The 24,652-nt window shown below is 39.6% G+C and overlaps 6 protein-coding genes and 1 pseudogene across 6 annotated transcripts; all 7 read left to right on the forward strand.

Annotated features, from left to right (window-relative positions):
• Positions 1-1,306: 1,306 nt before the first annotated feature.
• Positions 1,307-1,717, forward strand: LOC135474033 (histone H3). The gene has a single exon (XM_064754019.1). The coding sequence runs from the start codon at positions 1,307-1,309 to the stop codon at positions 1,715-1,717; it is 411 nt and encodes a 136-aa protein (XP_064610089.1).
• A 5,402-nt stretch (positions 1,718-7,119) lies between these two features.
• LOC135462486 (histone H1-delta-like) lies at positions 7,120-7,710 on the forward strand. Its single transcript, XM_064739714.1, has one exon. It carries the CDS (start codon positions 7,120-7,122, stop codon positions 7,708-7,710), a length of 591 nt encoding a protein of 196 aa, XP_064595784.1.
• Positions 7,711-9,538: 1,828 nt separating this feature from the next.
• Positions 9,539-9,949, forward strand: LOC135474024 (histone H3). Its single transcript, XM_064754007.1, has one exon. It carries the CDS (start codon positions 9,539-9,541, stop codon positions 9,947-9,949), a length of 411 nt encoding a protein of 136 aa, XP_064610077.1.
• A 3,445-nt stretch (positions 9,950-13,394) lies between these two features.
• LOC135474076 (uncharacterized) lies at positions 13,395-16,251 on the forward strand. Its single transcript, XM_064754082.1, has 3 exons — positions 13,395-13,585; positions 14,574-15,066; positions 15,604-16,251. Exons 2-3 carry the CDS (start codon positions 14,594-14,596, stop codon positions 16,070-16,072), a joined length of 942 nt encoding a protein of 313 aa, XP_064610152.1. The 5' UTR covers positions 13,395-13,585; positions 14,574-14,593; the 3' UTR covers positions 16,073-16,251.
• A 2,428-nt stretch (positions 16,252-18,679) lies between these two features.
• On the forward strand, positions 18,680-19,228 carry LOC135462496 (histone H1, orphon-like). Its single transcript, XM_064739725.1, has one exon. It carries the CDS (start codon positions 18,743-18,745, stop codon positions 19,226-19,228), a length of 486 nt encoding a protein of 161 aa, XP_064595795.1. The 5' UTR covers positions 18,680-18,742.
• A 1,898-nt stretch (positions 19,229-21,126) lies between these two features.
• On the forward strand, positions 21,127-21,537 carry LOC135474117 (histone H3). The gene has a single exon (XM_064754136.1). The coding sequence runs from the start codon at positions 21,127-21,129 to the stop codon at positions 21,535-21,537; it is 411 nt and encodes a 136-aa protein (XP_064610206.1).
• A 2,439-nt stretch (positions 21,538-23,976) lies between these two features.
• LOC135462506 (histone H1-delta-like) lies at positions 23,977-24,568 on the forward strand (annotated as a pseudogene).
• The last annotated feature ends 84 nt before the right edge of the window (positions 24,569-24,652 follow it).

Genomic DNA, 24,652 nt, shown 5'->3' on the forward strand with positions numbered 1-24,652 from the left:
AAAAACTGGAAGAGTAACTATTATAAAAAGCATTATACTATTATTCGGGATGTTTAAAGGAGACCCCTGTAGAGGCAAATAATTTGTATAAAAAGGTCTTTTATAGTTCGCATAACACTGCAAAAATAACTATTTCTTTTTGAGCCTAATAACAATTTTCAAGTAAAACAAAATGCACATTTCTTAGCCCTAACCATACATTCTATTCTTAATCTTATATTTTCTCACAGTTCCATATAAATTAGTTATTTGTTATTACTCACAACCTCAAAAAATCATTGCAAAATACAATAAAATCAACCAGTTTGAAGATTAAATATGCTGGTCAATTAATAACTAGACAATGTGCACTGATATACATGTTCTTTTCAAATTTTCTCTAATTAATCATAATAGGCATAGAACATAATATAGCCCTAGTTGCTTGTCTCCCCGACCTCCACGTAATGAGTTTCGTTGTGTGCCCCTCAGAAGGTGTTTGTATACACAATAATAGGCACTAAGGCGGCGTGGACAACACTGTCTGGGCCATGACATCAATACAAAGGCTGACTTATTACACCGATTCTGCGAGGCAACGTGATACAGCCCACTGTTACCACAACACTTTTACTCAAGCTGTTCCATTTGACATTTGGCATAAACAACTCATATCAATTGTTCAGCAAAGAGAGACATATACGTAAAATCCACACGCAAACGTCTTCCCATTTTAACAAATCCTACAGTTTCTTAAGGCCGTGTTTTTATTTAAGAATAGTTGGTGTTACTTTGAATTAAGTTAAATGGCAAATATAATGAATCGAAATATATGTGTACATGTTTCATACAATTTGAAACGTTATATCTCCAGAGCTATGAAACGACTTATCAAAAACTTTTCCTGCTGTTTTGTGTTTTCATGTAAACACCAACTTTTACCCTATCCTGTCCTGTCCTTTTATGATACTCCACTGGTAAAACTGACTTGCATTGTATCAGTGTAAAAACCTTGAGTATGGCGTTAAATAACAATGAAATAAATGAAAGCATACTGTTCAGGGAGAGTTTAAAATTACATTTCTCAAAACTAGGAGGATTCTAAATTTGCTCCAGCTGGAAAAAATCGCCCTCATTCCACCAATGGTTTTCTGTATATTTTAGCCAATCAAAGACAGTACAGAATAACCAATCACACACAAGCGCGCCTCCTTCACAGCCAATGGATGGAAGTCACGCACGAGTGGTAGTGGCCTTAAATGCTCATGTAGTCCACTGACAGGTCACACTTGATCCAGTCTTGCAGCAGATCACAGCATTAGACGAAATGGCCCGGACAAAGCAAACCGCCAGGAAATCTACAGGAGGAAAGGCTCCCCGAAAACAGCTTGCCACAAAGGCAGCCAGGAAGAGCGCCCCAGCCACTGGTGGTGTCAAGAAACCTCACAGATACAGGCCCGGAACAGTGGCTCTCCGTGAAATTCGTCGTTACCAGAAGAGCACTGAACTTCTCATCCGCAAACTGCCCTTCCAGCGTCTGGTGCGTGAAATCGCCCAGGATTTCAAGACGGATCTGCGTTTCCAGAGCTCTGCCGTGATGGCTCTACAAGAGGCCAGCGAATCTTACCTGGTGGGTTTGTTTGAGGACACAAACCTGTGTGCCATCCACGCCAAACGTGTCACCATTATGCCTAAGGATATCCAATTGGCCAGACGTATCCGAGGAGAGAGAGCTTAAATTTCACGGAATACCTCCATTACCTTCCAACGGCCCTTTTCAGGGCCAACCAAAACCTCGAGAGAATCTTTCTATCTATGCGCATTTTTACATTTTCTACACGTACTTTTGATAATAGGGATATATTTTCTATCCTTTTGTGGTATGCGCAGTATTCCTGACACATTACCAGTTCCTGAGTATAATCTTGAGAAAACCATGTATAATGTTTCCTTTACTGACAACATAAGATGTGGAGAAAGTCTAATGCCCCCAATTTCTTGATCATATGGCTACTAAAGACTTAAACAATGTTTATTAGGGTTATATTGCATCAAGACCTCAAAACAAGTTTAAAATATGGCAGTGTGAGGACTTGAAGTCGATCACATGTTAGGTGTTCCACACCGTCAAGATATACTAGACATTTGCCCATTATCCAGCATGCCATTTGGTTTTGAGTTATTGTGAGAGTATGCCATACAATGAAGTCTTCGACTCGAAATTACACTAGTGTGGAGTACAACACCATGAATTATAAAAAGAATTCTAACAGCAGTTTCTTTACAATAATACCGATTTGCACAGTTTATTGTGATACGTGTCACAAACGTTTGATGTTTAACACGAGGAATTTTACAGAGATTTTAAAGTTAACAGAAACAGGCTGTAGTATAAGCTCTTGTAGAAACGCTAATTTCCCAAACACCAGTTACATGTATGTGTACACCGAATGCAGATTTGTGATCTTCCGTGCCGCTATAAGTAACACTCTTCCCAGACTCAGATTCACATAAAAGTAAATAAACTTAATCACTTCGAAGAACTGCTGAATATTTCGACTTTCACCTGAAGTGTGTAGTGTTGTATTACGTTATACACTGCGTCGCACAATAATACATGCGTCATTGTAATACGTATACTGCCAAATCTACATTACTGATATTAAAACTGGTTGAGGAAATTTCGCAGACCTCAATCTCAAGAGTATCAGACTTACGGTAATACCAGAATACCCTTTTTTGCGCAGTTTACCTAGCGAATAGATGAAATAATTTTGAGGATTATTTAAGTAAACAAGCATCTTCACCATATAATCTTTATTTTAATTTATGAGACTGCAGTTACGCTTTAAGGTCCAGGTTATCATGTTTGCATCCATGACAGTTTGCAGTCATGTTTGCACGTGGGTGAAATCCAGCATAACCGAGTGTTTACGCCTGTAGAATATACTTTCCTATGACCTTCACCTTGTCGTGGGAAAGCTCACTCGCGATATAATCCCCACTTAGTCTGGCTAGTGGGTTTCAAGGAACACAAAGAAAGAGTGCATCCATTTTGGCGCCCTTTCCTGAAAACAAAGCTACTTGTGCCCAGCGCCTGATGTGAAAAATTACGTCATCATGAAATTAGTTCTGCAACCAGCGTTCACTGGATGAACGAACTCCGGGGGGGGGGGGGGGGGAGGCGTCGTAAAAGTTTTGGGGATTAACCCCATACCATAACCATAACAATACGGGAACCCCCGGTGGATCAGTATTCAGTGTCTCTAACTGACATGACACATTTGCCACAGTTTACTTTATCAGTTTTCCTTTTAAAATGCATTAATTCACTCAACATACGGACTTGAGCGGTAATAAATGTAGACCTATACGTCAATAACAATTGACATTGACATTATTATGTTTTCCATCCACTATACAGATTATGCCATGTTTCTTCAGTTATTATCAAGCAAAAGTTTAATACTTTCACAATATTACATATTTATAAACCTTACGTACCTGAAAACTTGACATTCATATATATAAATAATTACTAACCAAAAGAAACATCATGACGAATGAACACGCCAAACGTGCACAAAATTAATTCTGTGACTATCTGTCTATATTATGGTACTGTTATCTAACAGAATAAAGACATGCAAGTATGTAAGATGGCCAAGGTGACATCTTTAGGATCTAAATATATCCAAAAACACTGCTTTCCCTTCTTGACCCACTGTATATATTTTACAAGCAATAAACCAACGCTTCGGGGTGAAACCTATTCCAAGGCGGCTGAATCCATTTACAATTAGCAGAGTTTCTTTACCATAATTAAAACACAGATTCTTCTGGATGTCGTCTTTGCCAAAGTACATTACTTAAGGTTTTGAGATCTCAACTTTTCAGCTTCATTAGTGACATAACATTACGTCATCATGTAATTAGTTCTGTCACTGGGCTTTACTTAATGGAGCGTAGTCCAAGCGGTCAGGCATAATGGCCATTAGGATTAACGAGCCATATGCAGTAACACTGCAGGAATTTCCGGTAGTTCTGTACTCATTCAACTAACTGACATCTCATATTCTTCTCCTTCTTTCGGAGTACTTTATCTTGCAGTATTCTTAAATAAAAGTATTATTCTAGTATTTCTAAAGTTACATTCAATGATTGCTCTAAACAGAAAAAAAAACATACAATACTGCCGGGATGAACTTTTAAAATTTTGTTTCACATCGGCCAGTCATATGAGGGAAAAAACACTAACCAACAGAAACACTGACAAGGACACAGCATTCAGAAAGCTTACCGTGAATATGAGTACTGGCGGTGAAACATCTAAACCAAGAAGACATGGGAGTAACTGAACTGAGCAATGTGACATCTATCTCATCCAAATATATTCAGCAAAGCTTGGTCACATGTTCAAATCTTCGCTTAAGGATTAATTTTAAAGGGAACACACACATTCCCCGGACCTCCACAGCAGACATTTCACATTAAATACAATCATGAATTATTGATCCATCAAATCTGTATATGTTGCTATATACCTCTTGGTGTAAATACATCCAAATAAACCATCCGTCTCAGAACGGCCTCAATGCTTTTGCATGAAAGTACATGTAATTTAATTTCACTGTAACCTGTGAGGAATTATAAGAGGAACAAATCAAAATCTATATCTTCCTAACTATGTACAATGAATCAACTATCCAACTATTCTATTGTATTTTTGTATATGTGTGACATGATTATATAATTTTCCTGTCGTAAATCATGAAACATACAACGTTAATAATACAAACGTTTACAACCGATGCTCACTCCATTAGATCTCTGCATGTACCCCAGACATATAGTCCAGACACCTCCCCCTCACCCCTACAACATAATTAATTATCTCCCCAGAACTCAATGAGCCCCGTTGTGTGCTCGTGACAGGTGTCTGTGTGTGCAAGTTCAATAAGTATGTGTGCATAATTAAATGCAGACGATGGCGCCATTAAAAGGATGGCTGATTACACAACACGTCGTGTGACATCAAGCCGTTAACATCACTCTTCTCAATCAAGCTGTTCCACTTGACATATGACATTGTCACTGCATGCTGTCTGTTGACAAGGAGAAATATATATATATATATACGGTCAACGGTCAATTCATAGAAATTTTTTTCTACTGTTAGCACTAGTTATCTGTGGCTAGGTCGATCTTATTATCACAGTTATTCTTGTTCGAATCCAGCTCTAATAAAGTGAAAAATTATTAGGCTCGGCCTGAAAAAAAAATCAATGAATACATTTCAACATATTTTCCATTCTAACTTAATAAGGGCTTCTTCAAAATATCACTGTGATTATACTAATGTAAGAGCCATGTCCATTCATTTTTGTACCAGTCAAACAAACATAGGTATTGTATGGGCCCCAACAACATTTTAGTGTTCTTCAATTGTTGAAAATGAATCTATCATTACTGAACTGGACATACGTTTATGCAGATTACACGTAAGCGGTAGCCTGCAACTGTTACGGTAATTATTAGACTACAAAACTTTAGAGACCCCAAAGGACTAGATCAACAAATACAGATGCTATTTAAAGCAAACTTAGAATTCCATTAAGGAACCCAGCTCATCGTTGTGTAAGCGCACAAAACTAAGTTTCATATCCTATAAATGTATCTAAATGTTATTATTAATAATAACAGATGTCATAGTGACTGAGTTATTTCATTTACGACCTGTTATTATTTTTTTCGGTAATGTAGGGGATAAAGGTATATAATGATAGCTTAATGCACAAAGAGCAGTTTTAGAAGGTGATGAGTTCATTGTTATTATGTAACAAACTTGTGATGAACTGGCCAAGGTGGTTAGCGTACAAACGCAGAACAATGACTCAGAAGCCTCTCACCAATGTGGTCGCTGTGAGTTCAAGTCGAACCCGTGCCGTACGTGGAAAGTTCTTCAAGCGACCTGCGGACGGTCATGGGTTTCCTCCCAGAATAGTGCTGGCCGTCGTATAAGTGAAACACTTTTGAGTGCAGCATAAATCACCAGGCAAAAAAAAAAAATAACTGTAACACATTATAAAATAAAATGGGTACATTTAGACACATCGATTTATACAGCAATCAAACACAACATACAAGGTTTCAGTATGTAAAAAACTTCATTTATGATCAGGATCACTGAGTGCTTACCATGTTGGTGTAGAGGTTCGTCTGTTATCTAACGGTCAGTCTTAAAAACACACACCGTATATTACAAGCAGTATTGTACATGTGAGGTCTACACAGTTCCAAAATACATGACACAAAAGTTAGCCAGTTTTTTTCACATATTAGCATTCACCGATAATCATCAGTAAAAGAAATTGTAAGGGATTGAATATTTGAGGAATATTTGAGGAAAACTTTTTATTCATAGGGTATGTGAAGTTAGTCAACATGACAATATCTCATAAGGTCTTTCCACAATATAGTGCCTTGACGAATACATCCATCTCACCTACCTCCAGAATGGTTTTACGCCAGAACATGGCCACCAAAAACCACAATAGCTTCAACTATATACGTCTAAAGCAACCATCTCAGAATGTCTTCACGATATCAGTGCATGATGAAAGTAGTAACTTTTAGTACGTAGGTTTTATAACGGTTTTTATTGGTTTTACCACGTAGAAGAAACTGACATTAATTAATGGTTTTGGGGTGGCAATAAAACACCTGCCATGCAATGGTGTATTCAACACTTTGATGTTTTGATAAAAAGTAGTTGCAAAAAAACGTTAAATTCAACGGAGATCCCAGGTTATACGCAACCAAACGGTACATTATTCCAAGATTGAGAAAGACCTATTCAAATTATCGTCGTAAGACACAAACTACACAATGACCAATAACTCACTCTACGATCTGTACAAGTTATATGCCGATTTATATCAAGCTTAAAGAGATATTCCACGTTAAACTCGTTTCAAGAAACACAAATTAGAGCTTGTACAACTCAGAGCTCAATTTGTCCCAGTTGCTTTCTACGCGGTCCGCGCTCGCCGTATGTACAACGGGCGTCCTAATCCTCTCGTCATTCGCATGTCTACTACCAGATAGAGCATACGAACCACTGCATCAAAGCTATTCATCATGACTGACACAGCTCCAGCTCCCGTCGTCCAGAAGGTAAAGAAGACCACCAAACCCAAGAAGCCAGCTGAGCACCCGAAATACAGCGAGATGGTGGTAGCCGCTCTCAAGGACCTGAAAGAGAGAGGAGGATCATCTAGGAGCAAGATCTTGAAGTACATCGTCACCAACTACAAAGTAGGAGACGAGAAGACCGTCAACACACACCTGAAGCTTGCTCTGAAAAGTGGCGTCCAGTCCGGTATGTTGAAACAGACTAAGGGTACCGGGGCCACGGGATCTTTTAAGCTCGGAGAAACTGCCAAGAAAGCCTCGGTCAACCCAAAGAAAGCCGCTGTCAAAAAAGCAGCTGCCAAAAAGCCAGCCACTAAAAAGACAAAATCACCGAAGAAAGTCACAAAGAAACCAGCTGCTAAGAAACTCCAATCTCCTGCCAAAGAAGTTACTAAGAAGGCGAAATCTCCGAAAAAGGTGGCAAAGAAACCGGCGTCTAAGAAACCAGCCAAGTCCCCGAAGAAACCAGCAGTCAAGAAACCAACCGCTAAAAAAGCTGCTGCTAAGAAGCCAGCAACCAAGAAAACAAAGGCTTAACCAGTTTCACCCTGTCTTCTCCAACGGCCCTTTTCAGGGCCATCCAATCCTCCTGAAAGAGATCTTTCAATTTAAGCACTCCATCATTTATTTATATTTTATGTACTGTTTATTTCCGGAATACGCCTACCACGCCCCTCTCCATGTTACATATACAAATTACAATTACATAAAAGATTACTTAATAACATGGTTTGAGCCCACAGTTAAACAATTCAGTGTTCCAGCTTCAACACTCAGAGCTCTAGGTGACAAGACTTGCTCGTATGTAATTACCCAAGCTTAATACACTGCTTTTCGGATTTAAATTAATCAATGATCGAAACGTTCTCAATGTAGTCCAGAACGAGTAGGTCTTTTTAAGATATTTTTTTTCTTAAACTGGAATATAGCCTGCAACACAGAAGAAAATGAAATTTATCAGTACCCAATTTGCTCATCGTACATCGATGTTCAGTTTTAAGTACGCTTGCGTATCTTCCAGTTTCAGTGTTCAGGCGATGTTACCGGTATCTGAACCGTACAACAGATTAAAAAAACTGGAAGAGTTACTTTTATAAAAAGCATTATACTATTATCCGGGATATCAAAAGGAGACGTCTGTAAAAGCAAATAATTTGTATAAAAACGCCTTTTATAGTTCACATAATACTACAAACAGTAAATATTTCCTTTTGGGCCAAAAAACAATTTTCATGTAAAAAAAATATACATTTCTTAGCCTCAGCCATACGTTCTGTTCTTGGTCGTGTATTTTCTCACAGTTCCATACAAATGATATTCTAGTTATTATTTATTAGTAACAGCCTTAGGCCAGCATTTCAAAATACAAGAAAAACAATCAGTTTGAAGATTAAATCTGCTGGTCAATTAATAACTAGACAATGTGCACTGATATACATGTTCTTTTCAAATTTTCTCTAATTAATCATAATAGGCATAGAACACAATATAGCCCTAGTTGCTTGTCTCCCCGACCTTCACGTAATGAGTTTCGTTGTGTGCCCCTGAGAAGGTGTCTGTATACACACTAACAGGCCCTAAGGCGGCGTGGACAACACATGCAAAGGATGACTTATTACGCCGGTTCTGCGAGACAACGTGATACAGCCCACTGTTACCACAACACTTTTACTCAAGCTGTTCCATTTGACATGTGGCATAAACAATTCATATCACTTGTTCAGCAAAGAGAGACATATATGTAAAATCCACACGCAAACGTCTTCCCATTTTAACAAATCCCACAGTTTCTTAAGGCCGTGTTTTTATTTGAGAATAGTTGGTGTTACTTTGAATTAAGTTAAATAGGAAATATAATGAATCGAAGTATATGTGTACATGTTTCATACAATTTGAAACGTTATATCTCCAGAGCTATGAAACGACTTATCAAAAACTTTTCCTGCTGTTTTGTGTTTTCATGTAAACACCAACTTTTACCCTATCCTGTCCTGTCCTTTTATGATACTCCACTGGTAAAACTGACTTGCATTGTATCAGTGTAAAAACCTTGACTATGGCGTTAAATAACAATGAAATAAATGAAAGCATACTGTTCAGGGAGAGTTTAAAAGTACATTTCTCAAAACTAGGAGGATTCTAAATTTGCTCCAGCTGGAAAAAGTCGCCCTCATTCCACCAATGGCTTTCTGTATATTTTAGCCAATCAAAGACAGTATAGAATAACCAATCACACACAAGCGCGCCTCCTTCACAGCCAATGGATGGAAGTCACGCACGAGTGGTAGTGGCCTTAAATGCTCATGTAGTCCACTTACAGGTCACACTTGATCCAGTCTTGCAGCAGATCACAACATCAGACGCCATGGCCCGTACAAAACAGACCGCCCGTAAATCTACAGGAGGAAAGGCTCCCCGAAAACAGCTGGCCACCAAGGCAGCAAGGAAGAGCGCCCCAGCCACCGGTGGTGTCAAGAAACCTCACAGATACAGGCCCGGAACAGTGGCTCTCCGTGAAATCCGTCGTTACCAGAAGAGCACTGAACTGCTCATCCGCAAACTGCCCTTCCAGCGCCTGGTGCGTGAAATCGCCCAGGATTTCAAGACAGATCTGCGTTTCCAGAGCTCTGCCGTAATGGCTCTACAAGAAGCCAGCGAATCTTACCTGGTGGGTTTGTTTGAGGACACGAACCTGTGCGCCATCCACGCCAAACGTGTCACCATTATGCCCAAGGATATCCAACTGGCCAGACGTATCCGAGGAGAGAGAGCTTAAATCTCACAGAATACCTTCATTCCCTTCCAACGGCCCTTTTCAGGGCCAACCAAAACATCGAAAGGGGATTTCTGTTTAAGCACTGTTTATGATGTATTTACTATAACAATATACTTACACGCGCGCATTTATATATTCCGAAAATAGCTGTGGTGCCTATACGGGGGGTGGTATAAAAAGATATAGCAGTACTATCCATACATATATATATATATATACAACTATTTTTGGTCAAGCACGATTTTTGTAGATGTGCTCGCAGCTTTGTATGCTGAAAATGGTGTTACATACGTATACACATGTAAATATATTTTTTTAAATGGCCTCCATACTTAGAATCATTATCAGCGGGAATAGTTTTCCATTTGTGTTTGGATTGTAAAGCTAATGAGGAAGAAATAAGGTTTTTGTTACAAAAAAAATGCATGGGGTGGGGGAAATGTGGACTATGACCAACGAACTCCAACTTTGGGGGATGGCATCGTAACACATGAAACAAAATGCACTTAACAAAAATCCACATCGAGAGGTCCGCATCGAAAGTTAAGAAGTCTGTGATGTAAAACACCAGTCAACAACAATAGAAAATAAATCTTAAATAAATCATATTTTTTTTAAAGATTTCTTCCAATTGGTAGTTGTCTCATGCCTGAGCGACTGTTCCAAGGCGAATGGATTGTTTTATTGGGTTAGTTAGGCGAGTGTGTTTTTGAAGTAGAGACTACGTGTTGAACCTAAAATATATACTCCTCCGCGTCAATGTGGTGTATTTGGCATGGAATTTATAGACACCCCTCCCCACTTTCTCTACATACGGAGACTTGATGACAATGAGCGGGCAACGACGCCCGTGGAACAATTCACGCGGCAGAGCGTTCTTTGATGATCACTTCCACCAATGTATGTAAATCATATGTGGCAAAGGTCGTCAGTACCTTGCCAAAGGTTGTTGGTTTTACTTAGGCACTCATCAACTCACAATACTGACCGTCATCGTCTAAGACAAAGATAGACCAATATAACAACAGAATAATTTAATAATTTCAATGTTTTCAATGGAAAACTTGTGATTTGCGAGGCCTGTATGACGAACAGTTTAAAAAAAATAATCGTCAGAATATATTTGAGCATTGTTTGAGAGTAACTTCAGCAGTAAGTGCTTTTGCATTTTATTCTGGAGAATTTTGTTTCGCTTTTGTTTTACGGACTCAATGGTAGCTCAGTGGAGGAAAACCGGGGTAAACCACCAACATTTGGCAAGTTACTGACGAACTCTCCCACGAGTGACGTTCAGATATGCACACCATATTGGTGAAAGTCAACGAACATGCAAAGACTAATGCAGACTGTCGTCGGAGAGCCGTCGACCACGTACTGACACTGGGGTTCTGTAATGGAGGGGTAGGGGGTGGGGCTATCTGGCCGTGGCCGGTTTTGAACCCACACCACGTGCGTCGTAGCGATTTAAAGACAAGCACCTTATGACTCATTTAATTGATCAGTCAGTCAGACGGTGTAAATCTTGTCAACCAAGGTGCTAGTGCACATATGATTGTAGTTATCTGTGAAGAGAATAAAGAGTAAAGAAATGATGACAGCCCTCAGTCAGTACACCACCTATGTTTCACATTTATTGGGCGGCGTCATTTATTGGGCCATATAAGCTACACACTGATGACGCATACGACATGTACTGAGACTTGTCACAAACCCTATGCATGCATTAACCCAGATTTAAGAAAGAACATTGACTACACATGTTAGCGGAGCTTTGATGGTATGAGCTGAGTTCGACTATTGAGTCAGATCTGGTGGTATGTTATAGGCTGTGTATCGCTTTGGCAATTTTACATACCTGGATATACTTTATAATAATTTTTGTTCAGCACAAATAAATCATCACCAGACAACATGGTCCGCACAAAACAGACTGCCCGTAAATGTACAGGAAAGGCTCCCTGAAAACAGCTGGCCACCAAGGCAGCCGGGAAGAACGCCCCAGCCACCGGTGGTGTCAAGAAACCTCACAAATACAGGCCTGGAATAGCGCTGGAACTTTTCCATAAATTTCGTCGTTATCTAAGAGGCACCGGGCTTGTCTTCTGCAAATTGCCCTTCCAGCGTCTGGTGCGTGAAATTGCTCAGGATTTCAAGACGGATCTGCGTTTCCAGAGCTCTGCCTTAATGGCTCTACAAGAGGCCAGCGAATCTTACCTGGTGGGTTTGTTTAAAGACGCTGGGTTGTTCGCTGGTCAAACCAAACGTGTCACCATCATGCCCAAGGATATCCAATTGATCAGGCGTATCCGAGGAGAGATAACTTTATAACCAGGCACCAGGGATTATTTCGTCATCAGAGAATGTAATCTCTCATTGGGGCAGATGTTTTGTGAATATAACACGTATATTCTATTAATTCAACATCAAGACTTTATTAGACTATTAAGATATCATGTTGAATATGACAGAATATTATCTGTTTATTTACATAATACATTCTAGCATCAATGAGATAACAGGCTCTCTGTTAAAATTTATTTTTTGGAGCGTAACAATACGCGCTTAATTGACTACGATCGTATTGCCGTTTGTCTTCCACCAGCATAATGTGCATATCTGCCTGCCACACGCGGGAAAGCCCGTGAGGTTTATGCAGGGCAGCTATAACACTTTATACCATTCTATAAATGATAAATATTTGAGTATGGCGTTAAACAACAATCAAATAAAAACATATTATTGGGGATTGTGGTTTTGTCTTTTCGATTGTTGTTGTTACAGAACAAACTGATGTTTTCACTATACATGAATACATTTCACTTAAACTGGAGGTCAATCTCCATCATTGTTAAGTGAACTAAGCTCACCTAGCAGGTCGTCTATAGTCGTTAAACCGTTATCAATAGTTACTGACCAAGCAGATCCTTATATAGGCCATCGTGAATAGAAACCGTGGTGAAAGTAAACACCGTATGCGCCATACTGAAACGCGTATTTGTTTACGAAGATTGACATATTCGTGTGACATCTAGGCGTATACATAAAAGATCTAGGTTCGCCGCACGGCTCAAAGGGGAATGTTTTGGGTTGTATCCAAGTGGATTAGTGCAATGCCTCCTTTAATACGGTGCTTAGTAAAAATTAATGACTAATCGATTCTTTACCGCGATCCAGACAACATAAAGACATGTCTGACCCAAAAGCTTTTTTTTTTAATGAAAGCAACCATGGTCCGACAACATTACCGGCTGTGCCACATATCTGAGTGGTAAAGTTTTCTGCCTGGGTAACTTAGGACTGTTCTTTCGTATGGTGATCTTTATGTCCCCTGAACGTGCCAACGTGGGCAACTTCATGTCCTCAAGGGTGGGTTTAAGCTGTAAGAAGTTTATCGTACTCCATAGATTTAAGACGAACGTAATGCACATATGTGTATATATCTACAGACAGAGAAAAGTTGAACGAGGACAGTTTTGTTGGTAATCGAATGGTTGCTAGTAAAAGCTGAATCTGTTGACCATTGCGAAATCGACAAACTGTAAATGAGATACATTCCGAGGATCAGATCCGGTCGGAATTCAACACGTGGATTGTCCACAGCGATGAAAATCCTGGGATTATAGTTTAACATCATTGGTGAGTTCGCTTCAGACACAAAAATACTTTGTCAAATCCCACTTGTGGTAAGGGTAGCACAGAATGTGACATGTACATAAGACAGTTATCCTGAATTCAGAGTTATTCAAACCTATATATGTTTACTTGATTGTTGTTTTACGCCATATGCTCGAGGACTTTTATGAGAGAAATGGTTAATAATTGCAGAAATAATTTGTCACCTAGGAGTAATTTCACATTCTCTATGGAATATTTAATTTGAGATGTCTGTCTTGAATAACTTAATCGTTTATAGCCGATACATTTCGTAATAGCTAAAAAGGCTCATGCAGAGTTCGAATCCAGCTCATATCAATCTTTATTCCACCTGTTACATATATTCTTATGTTTTCAAATTTCGTGAAATGATCTAAAAGTTAGTTTTCAAATGCGGCATTAGCCACAAATATGTCAATACTTGTAGGCCTACGTTATAAGTAGTTAGTTTTAGTCAGTGAAGTCTTTGGGAATAACAATCGATCCAACCAGCATGTTTCACAGTCATAAACAAATGTTGCATACAAAAGTAACGTAAAACAGAAAATACCTGTGCTATTTTTGCATAAATTTCAGGAGAGATAATTAGTGCATGTATCATCTTAATTGCTTAGAATTTTGTATATCAACTAAGAGCAATTTACTCAAAAAACTAACTAAAAAGTTCCACTAATTATAATATAGCGTTAACTTCTTGGCTGAGAGGAATAGAAGATTCTGTCGTTCGAATCCAGACCTCGCTCGTTAGTTCGTGCGGCTTTAACTCAGTAGGTACCTGGCGAGGTGCTGGTATTTTCCTCGAGCTCTATCAATTTTCCTACCCACCCATAACCTGGCCACCCTCTTATAAGTGAGATATCCTTCAGTACGGCTTACAGACCCTATATCATTCAGATAAAATAATAAACAAGACGAATAAATACTCACTTATATTAAATATAAAAGGCAGCTCGTTTTCGTCTGAATTCAGGTCTGATCCATGAATGACACATGGATACGCGGGATCCTTACCACGTGACTGGCCTGATGGGCGGAAATGAGGCAGACGTCTGGGTGAATTCAAATCCGGAATCTGATACGGAACCGAGTCTTTATACAGAGGGTGTTATGACGGTACCTTATGGCTCTAGACATTCTCAGAATGGTATAGACTACCACAGAAACAACTCTCCGGTCTTTTCAGCGTCTGGAAGGAGAATACCAAGTGCATTAAAACGCTGCGGTGGCTCCCCTCCTACACCACGAAAGAGGGTGTCTTTCACATTTCCAGACACGAGTTCTGGGTCAGTTGACAGTGATGAAGACCTCAACGAAGTTGAAATCATTCCTTTGCCGAAAACAGTAACACCTGTCCCGATGCTCAGCATGAAAGACACCACCTCAAACCAGACGACCATATCCCGTGATCTGATATTCCAGAATGACGTCACGGCGGAAAAAGATCGACTGCCGAGTATCGGAAAGTAAGTTTGGTTGGCCTTATGAAAGCAGAGAGATGCACGGTTAAATTGCTCTACGTCGGATGATGGGTGATCACTGCGAAACTAGGAGTACATTTAGTGGTATAAATGACAAGGCAGACAGAACATCCCTGTCTCCGTTTCACTGATAGTTTATGGAAAATACTAGATCTGTATTCGTGTTTGAACGATGGACCAAGGGTCAATGTTTTCAATTTATTGAAAGTCAGTCTATTACTTTCTTAATTGCTATAGGGGTTAACATTGGCTCGGTAATCTGAAAACGTTCTATAGTTGCAGCCGTTGGGCCACTCGCAATTGTAGTCACAGGTTCGAATCCAGCTCTTGCTGATTCGGCTTCGGCTTTACATCAGGAGGTTTGCCATGGACCTCGACTTCGTGCACTTCAGTTTCCTTCAGCCATAAACCTGACTATCGCATGAGAAGTTATGAAGTCTGTGATGCGGCGTTAAGCACAAATGAAGTAAATGAGTAAATAAATGATGTATTTAACCCTATTCCTATAATCTTTTTTTTAAGGGAAAACTACGAAGACAATTCTAACCTCACAGAGACAAGTTCTCCGGCAACGTTTAAAAGTTTGAGGTCAAAGCTAAGGGGACTGCCGCCTATGAGGGTTCGGAAGTCTCCGCCAGCTTCGGATCCTTTTAAGATTTGTCTACACTGCAAAGGTTCGCTAGTTTCACACGCGGAGCTGAAGAAGATCGTCGACTCATCCATACATTATTTCAAGGATGCTCAGGTCACGTGCCTTCAGTACGACCCCCTTGCCATCTGGTGTGGCGACCCCGGAGCTGTCAACAGGTGGATTATCTCCCTTTCAGACACAGACGCCTGCCATTATCTCACTGGCACGGGAGTGAACATTCACGGCCAGCATTTTGACGTGATCAGCTATGACGATATTCTCAAAGAAGAGTACCGTGTGTACAAGATGAAACAGGAAATTCTACAAGAATCCAAAAGAAAAGCACCTAAAACTGTATGACTACTGACAATGACATTCCAGGCATCTTTAGGCCGACACACAAATAATGTTTCCAATTAAAAAGAAATATTTCGTCCTAACATTTTCTTTATTAGACACAATTCACATTATAAGTTTTTTTTTGCTATATTTTGATTTTACAATTTAATTTAAATTAATTTAAAATTGTTTTATCGTAATGAAATATTCAACCAAATAAAAAACGGCAGCGGGCCATGATCAAATGTTTAAGGTTTCAAATCCAGCCTTGGGTAGAGCTTGGAGATTAACCTGTTCTCATTGCTTGTGGCGCCCTGGCTACGATATGAAGTCCACGACGCTCATTTAGCCATTTGCACAGCCCAAAGATGTCAGCTTGTGCGCATCTCCGTGTATACGGTATATATGGGAAAGTTCATCAGTAACTTGCCAAAGTGCGGTATTTTTCTCCGGTTTCCTTCGCCCATAAAACTGACCGGTGTTTTAAAAGTGTAATATTATTGAATATGGCGCATCAAACAAATATAATCTTACCGATGGTCGTCGGTTTTTTCCCACCATAACGTATAAGTGAAATATTCTTGAGTACGGTGTAAAACACCAATCAAATAAAAATTACAAACTTGAAAAAAAAAAATACACAAATCAAATATGATGTGCATAGCAAAAAAAAATTTTAAGAAAAAAATTGATCCAAATTTTAAAAATGTATCGGTGGAAGAAAATCATATTTTTTCTCTACATTGCCCATTGTTTATCTGTTTTCGTTGAAACATTTGGCGAATTCAGTGGCTATGTCTACACTGGAACAGTTGAAAGATAGCACGACAAATCCACACATAAGTGTTTATGGTATGGTACAGTCATAAAGTTTGAACTTATCGCATCAGTTGCGACTAGGAAAAACAACACCACACTTCACCATATATTTCATAGTTCACCTAACGCCTCGTATTTCTAAACAATCCCTGGTTGGTGAAATGAGGAGATTATCACTTCAGAGAAGAGATTGGAAGCTATACTGGCATTATTTACTTCAAAGCTTAATATGTACAAGGACTTTCTCATAAAAACACCTTAATAGGGAAAGATAGCATATTAAATAAATTATCCGCTAGTCAACACAAAGTCGCAGCACAAAGAAGGCAAAGTGGGGAACGGACGCACCGCAAACGTTTCTGCATCGCATTCGCTCCTACAACATTGCTTGCGTCTTTCTAACATCACTGAAAACTGTTGACTGCTGCTCTTTGTATAATTTTGTCCTAAATTCGTACTTCATTTACTTTTTTAGTTCTTTGCTGGTTTGTGTTTAACATTGTTTTGAGAATTGACTCGGAACGTCCATTTCCGTTGACGGCTGGTATCTGAATTCGACGCATAGCTCCGTGGTTTAGTGCGTCCGTTGTAACTCTTATATCCGGCTCTACTTGCAAACCACCATTTAACTGATCTTATATGGCGTCTCTAGAATAGAAACACTTGTCAACAGATCAATGGTCCGTCTTAGATATACTCTGATTATAGAGGATAAGTCTGTAAAATCTTTCTTAAACGCCTTTGTCCTTGTCTCTCTTCCGCTGAAGGACGCTAGATTTAACCAGGCAATCCTATATAGCACTAATACATATTGAGTATCAGATCCTTCAGTACAATAACCCTTAATTAAACACCAATAAATCATCTAAACCTGTCTATCACTAATTCAGTTGACTTCATTTGTCCCATTCAATGAATGCCTATAAATGCCGGGCAACAAAAAAGAGTATTTTGAAGACGTTATATCCTATTCTCCCTTCAATATACAAGTTCGTCAAGGGACTTGATTTTTCTTATTTTAGAACTAAATAAAACAGTCCAGAAAATTAAAGTGTTCCAACCAACCACGTGAAACGGAATTCACATTAGCTATGAAGGAGGTTTTGTCCACAAACAAAATAGGAGTAATGGTGATTAGATAAAACATCCGTGCATTTCATAATACAGACCGAAAAGGCTTTGATTCCCTCTTCATATTTATTTTCAAATTGCAACTGGTTAGAATAATTCAGGTACCACATAATAATACCTGAAGCAAAGAATACACAAGCTGTAAAGAACAATACATGTTTAATACCCTACCTTACACTAGATCTTTGAGGCAGTGTCAGTCAGTGAACAATGGATTCAAGACTATAGCATTGTTTCGATCATGGTGGAAAAGTAACTTGTAGCCACAATAAAAGGACAAAATAATGTAAAGCGAAGACCAAAGTATATTTTTCATTATTTCGTATCACCAATACGTCTATTCAATCCTATTTTTTATGACATCAGTGATAAAATACTCCAATTTACCTGTCTTAATATTTAACACGAAGTATACCATATCAAACTTTGTTAACATTTTATAATTTAAGATAATATTTCCACAATAAAATTAGCTTTTGCCACCAACAAGAAAAACAAATTTCCTTTACTTTTGCTCGTTGAGCCCTAGTTCCCGCCGTTGCTCTCTACGCGGTCCGCGCTCGAGTTATGTACACCAGCTGCTCAGGACACACCGGCATAAACCAGATAAGTCTGAGATAGCCAACGTAACACTATTCCACATTTCATCGCCGATTCATCATGACTGACACAGCTCCAGCCACAGTCGTCCAGAAGGCCACCAAGCCCAAAAAACCAGTCGAACACCCAAAGTATAGCGAGATGGTGGTAGCCGCTCTCAAGGACCTGAAAGAGAGAGGGGGATCTTCCAAAATCAAGATCTTGAAATACATCGTCACCAACTACAAAGTGGGAGACGAGAAGACCGTCAACACACACCTGAAGCTTACCCTGAAAAATGGCGTCCAGTCCGGAATGTTAAAACAGTCTAAGGGTACCGGGGCCTCAGGATCTTTCAAGCTGGGAGAAGCAGCCAAGAAAGCCCCAGCCAAGCCAAAGAAACCCGTCGTTAAAAAGCCAGCTGCCAGAAAGCCAGCCACGAAGAAAACAAAATCACCGAAGAAAGTCGCAAAGAAACCAGCTGCCAAGAAACCCAAATCTCCGACCAAGAAAGTCACAAAGAAGACAAAATCTCCAAAGAAGGGTGTAAAGAAACCAGCATCGAAGAAGTCAGCGAAGTCCCCAAAGAAACCAGCAACTAAAAAGCCAGCAGCCAAAAAGCCAGCAGCAAAGAAAACAACTGTTTAAAACTTCCCATAGTGAAACTATCCTGTTTAACGGCCCTTTTCAGGGCCAGCCAAGTCCCCCGGAAGTGGACTCTCTATCTAAGCGTATTTCTTGATTGTGCACTGCGTACAGAATTTTTTCACAAGACTTTAATATTGACATACTATATCTAACATCATCCCCATTCATATTAATCATCTGTTTCCAGTCTTCTGTAATACACATTGATAAGATGCGGGCGGACAGTATAACTGCTATCGTTTTTTACTTCATGGATTAAACTCTAGACATTTGTGATGCACATTACACCATAAGCAATGGGTTGTATAACGAACGGGCTTCAAATTTTACTTCTAAGTGCGCCTAATCAGTCTATTAGAGTGCATGACGTGACAAAGTTTACACAGCTGGGAGATGGAACAAAGAAACGTCATAAACCTTTATCACAGTATATCTACTATACTAAAAGCTTCCGTTTGGGATATTTTGTCGTTCCGTTGTCTTACACTTGACAAATAGACTTTCAACCTTGCATCTCAGCGGGTATAAGTACACAGACCGGATGTTACAGTCTACACCATCAGCTTATCGCAGCATGACCCTGGCTAATGTCAGACACTTAGTGGGCTCCAACAAACCCGCCCTCCCCCCTAAACCCCTTAATCTATACAGAATACTTGTTATTAGGGGCACAGATGCCTTGTCCTGCATGGGGTGTTAAAAAACGTTACATTTGGGTCACTTTAGTGAGACATTTTTGAAAGGCTATATCGATTAATGGCGTAATAGAACGACTTGGAACACGACTTGGGCAAAAACAACACGACTTAGATCTAGACCTAAAACTGTAAACTGCCCTTGTTACCACACAAATGGTCTAGCAGATCTTTACAACATGGTATTAGCGTGTATCTACGGGAGTGAATAATTAAAGTGCTGTTTTAGATAACATAATCCAGAAGATTAAAATTAGTTTTTATGATTGATTAAATGTCAGAATTTTAAGCAGAACATTCTAGATTGCCTAGAACATTTCTTCCGTCTTTCCTTCATGATTGAAAGATGTTCAGTGCGTCTCTTTGTCTGAATATATCCTATTTTCGTGCATTGTATGCTTTCTTACTTCGGTTGTAGTTTATGTTAATCGTCGTTTTGGGAATTGGCCTTGCGATTATTGACGGGGAACGTAAATCTTTCTTGACGCCTGTCATACAAACATAGATTAGAAACAGTATCACATGAAGTTACATTTACACAAATACAAAATGAAACGAAAGATTATAGTCTGACTTTGCTTCATATGCTGTAATGGAGATACAAACGGTTCCGATATGAATGTGCTGTGTTGGCATAACTCATGGTACATATTATTTATAAATCTATTCATTTATTCATTATCTATAAATTCATACCCTATTTATTCCTATTTACCTGACTGACGTAATACACCGAGAAAATAAAACGGAATGATCCTTCCCATATCCTTGCAGAACATTGAAAACATATATAGCTAACTTAAATTTGAAGCCTGTCATATTGTCGAAAACCAATGAAAACTTATATAGCTATCTTAATTTTGCTTCAGGCATATCCATATGATTTCTGTCAGCATCGATGATAATTGAAATGGTCTGAATAAAGGATAAAGCATTTTATATGTTTTAATCTTGCTGTGTGTTAAAGTTCCTAGCTCAAGAATAACCCAAGCTAAGAGGATTCTAATTTTCTGCCAACAGCTGAAGGCATGTGTAAACCGACCAATGAATGTGCTCGCTTTCCAACCAATGAAACACAAGCGCGCGATTAATAAGCCAATGGGGCACATTCACGCAAGAGTGGTGATGGGGTTTAAAAGCTCAGGTATTCCCGGGTAAAGTCACCTCGATCCACTCTTGCAGCAGATCACAGCATTAGACGCCATGGCCCGTACAAAGCAGACCGCCCGTAAATCTACAGGAGGTAAGGCTCCTCGAAAACAGCTGGCCACCAAGGCAGCCAGGAAGAGCGCCCCAGCCACAGGTGGTGTCAAGAAACCTCACAGATACAGGCCCGGAACAGTGGCTCTCCGTGAAATCCGTCGTTACCAGAAGAGCACTGAACTTCTCATCCGAAAACTGCCCTTCCAGCGTCTGGTGCGTGAAATCGCCCAGGATTTCAAGACGGACCTGCGTTTCCAGAGCTCTGCCGTGATGGCTCTACAAGAGGCCAGCGAATCTTACCTGGTGGGTTTATTTGAGGACACAAACCTGTGTGCCATCCACGCCAAACGTGTCACCATTATGCCCAAGGATATCCAACTGGCCAGACGTATCCGAGGAGAGAGAGCTTAAACCTCACGGAATACCTCCATTCCCTTGCAACGGCCCTTTTCAGGGCCAACCAATACTTCCAAAAGTGAACTTTCAAATCCAAGCACTCCTTAAACTATACGTTATATACGGTATAACCACTAGTCCTTAGATATGACGTAGACAGGATCATAATCTGGATTCTTGTACAACACAAGTTTTATTGACCACTGAACCATATTTCTCAAGTGCTAGTCTGAACATTTCTGCAAAAAGGCCATCGTAACCCTTTCATTACTACCAAGTTACACAAGAAACTCAACTTCTATGATTTTGCCCGTTAAAATCTAACCGCAGCAGTTGTTCAATACGTGGTCTCACTGCAGTTATATATGCATAGATAATTTGTCCAGCTTCACGTAGACGTCTAGATACATTACGTAAGAGAGATATCTGTCTAAACATCAGACATACATCACATTATAGTGCCAGATGTCCTGAGATTAGTCACTATAAAGGACGACGCGACAAGGGCGTGGGTTTAGTAGGATGAGCAGTGTGAAATGACGAGTCAAACAAGGATCGTCCAGAACATGTTATTCACTGAGATATGTTACAGGGCACGTGACGACTTGTATCACAGACAGTCTACAGGTAAAACACGGAAACAATTTGGAAAATAAATTGTCATCTATACCGCCATGATCAAACACAAAGCTGCATTAGTAATTGCACATCTGTACGGAATGTAACAAACATCTTGCCTTTCACAAATACATGTAGTATGTTGAACACGTGCCACTCATCACACAACTTTTACTTTTTCTCGTGTTATTAGATTACATGTTTGACTTGAGGTATCCGATGTTTTTATGCTGTTTTGTTGCCCTGTGACAAACAAAATATCACCAACATAGCCTATTAAGAACTGAATAGTCCATCTCTTACAAGAGATAATGGCGTCCATGTATTGACTTGACAGTCGTGTTTGTTGCTTCAGCTATTAAGGCCGTGTCAGTCCAAACTGACAACCTTCTGTTCTCCACTCTAACATGAGATTAATGTACGAAGATCACACCCTCGTCTAACGCCATACGTCAAACTTGAGGTCGTTAAATCAAAATTGTACGGAACAAGCTTAACCCCTGATATATCACTTGTCACTCATATGTCAAACTCATATTGTCATATCATGGTGCCAGAGAACAATCGTTGAAAACAAATTGAGAAGTGACGTTTCAATGTATAAGTGAAATATCCTTGAGTACCAGTGAAGTTTCCATGAAGTAAATAAATAAATGGATTGTACAGATCTATTGTCCGTCTTCGATATTTTAACCCTAGGAGTGATAGGTGTGGAAAATGCTTCTCAAACGTCTTTCTCCTTGTCTCTCTTCCACTGAGGACAGCTACATTTGCGCAGGCAATCCTCTATTGCACTTATAGACACTGAGTATGAGATTCTTCAGGACAGTATCCCTTGATTAAACACCAATAAATCATATAAACATTTTCATTACTACCTAATGCATTTGGCTGCATTTCTCTCATTCAGTGGAAGGCTCAAACTGCAAAATCCTACAAATACTAGGCAAAAATGGTGACTATTATATACTATTCTTCATTCAATATACATGTACATGTACGCCAAGGGACGTGGTTTTTTTTAATATAGAGCGAAATAAAACAGTCCAGAAAAGTCAAAGTGTTCAAGCCAACCATGTGACACGGAATACACATTACCTACGAAGGAGAATTTGTCCGTAAATACTCAATGAACACAGCACCACATCCCACACCCAAACAAAAACACAAACAAAATAGGAATACTGGCGATTAGATCATACATCCTCATATTTCATAATATATATGGAAATGGTTTTCATTCCTTCTGTGTATTTATTTTCAAATGACAACTGGTTAAGGGTATTCACGACCTGAAGCAAAGAATACACAAGCTGTGAAGAACATAATACATGTTTCATATCATATCATACCCTCGATATTTGAGACAGTGTCAGTCAGTGAACAATGTATTTAAGAGTATAGCATTCTTTCGATCATGGTTGAAAAGTCACTTGTAGTCACAATAAAAGGAAAAAGTAATGTAAAGTAAATGCTAAAGTATACATTTCTTCATTTCGTATCATCATTGCGCCTCTTTATTCCTGATTTTTATGACATCAGTGTTAAAATGCTCCAACTTACCTGTCCTAATATTTAACACGAAGTATACCATATCAAACTTTGCTAACATTTTGTAATTTAAGACAATATTTCCACAATACAATTAGCTTTTGCCACCAACAAGAAACACAAATTTCCTTTACTTTTGCTCGTTGAGCCCTAGTTCCCGCCGTTGCTCTCTACGCGGTCCGCGCTGGAGTTATGTAGACCAGCTGCTCAGGACACACCGGCATAAACCAGATAAGTCTGAGATAGCCAACGTAACACTATTCCACATTTCATCGCCGATTCATCATGACTGACACAGCCCCAGCCCCCGTCGTCCAGAAGGTGAAGAAGGCCACCAAGCCCAAAAAACCAGCCGAACACCCAAAGTATAGCGAGATGGTGGTAGCCGCTCTCAAGGACCTGAAAGAGAGAGGGGGATCTTCCAAAATCAAGATCTTGAAATACATCGTCACCAACTACAAAGTGGGAGACGAGAAGGCGGTCAACACACACCTCAAGCTTGCCCTGAAAAGTGGCGTCCAGTCTGGTCTGTTAAAACAGTCTAAGGGTACCGGGGCCTCAGGATCTTTCAAGCTGGGAGAAGCAGCCCAAGAAAGCCCCAGCCAAGCCAAAGAAACCCACCGTTAAAAAGCCAGCTGCCAGAAAGCCAGCCACGAAGAAGACAAAATCACCAAAGAAGATCACAAAGAAACCAGCTGCCAAGAAACCCAAATCTCCGGCCAAGAAAGTCACCAAGAAGACAAAATCTCCGAATAAGGTTGTTAAGAAACCAGCATCTAAGAAGCCAGCGAAGTCCCCAAAGAAACCAGCAACTAAAAAGCCAGCAGCCAAAAAACCAACAGCTAAAAAGCCAGCAGGCAAGAAAACAACTGCTTAAAATTTCCCATCGTGAAATTATCCTGTTTAACGGTCCTTTTCAGGGCCAACAAAGTATGCCGGAAGTGGACTCTCTATCTAAGCA

This window comes from Liolophura sinensis, chromosome 1 (assembly GCF_032854445.1).
Source record: "Liolophura sinensis isolate JHLJ2023 chromosome 1, CUHK_Ljap_v2, whole genome shotgun sequence".
Lineage (NCBI taxonomy): Eukaryota > Metazoa > Mollusca > Polyplacophora > Chitonida > Chitonidae > Liolophura > Liolophura sinensis.

What these genes read in the sequence shown, in the direction of transcription:
- LOC135474033 (XM_064754019.1), top strand. Translation starts at nt 1,307, where the DNA reads ATGGCCCGGACAAAGCAAACCGCCAGGAAATCTACAGGAGGAAAGGCT.
- LOC135462486 (XM_064739714.1), top strand. Translation starts at nt 7,120, where the DNA reads ATGACTGACACAGCTCCAGCTCCCGTCGTCCAGAAGGTAAAGAAGACC.
- LOC135474024 (XM_064754007.1), top strand. Translation starts at nt 9,539, where the DNA reads ATGGCCCGTACAAAACAGACCGCCCGTAAATCTACAGGAGGAAAGGCT.
- LOC135474076 (XM_064754082.1), top strand. Translation starts at nt 14,594, where the DNA reads ATGGATACGCGGGATCCTTACCACGTGACTGGCCTGATGGGCGGAAAT. An exon ending in CGACTGCCGAGTATCGGAAA is followed by an intron (nt 15,067 to 15,603) that starts GTAAGTTTGGTT and finishes CTTTTTTTTAAG; the next exon opens with GGAAAACTACGAAGACAATT.
- LOC135462496 (XM_064739725.1), top strand. Translation starts at nt 18,743, where the DNA reads ATGGTGGTAGCCGCTCTCAAGGACCTGAAAGAGAGAGGGGGATCTTCC.
- LOC135474117 (XM_064754136.1), top strand. Translation starts at nt 21,127, where the DNA reads ATGGCCCGTACAAAGCAGACCGCCCGTAAATCTACAGGAGGTAAGGCT.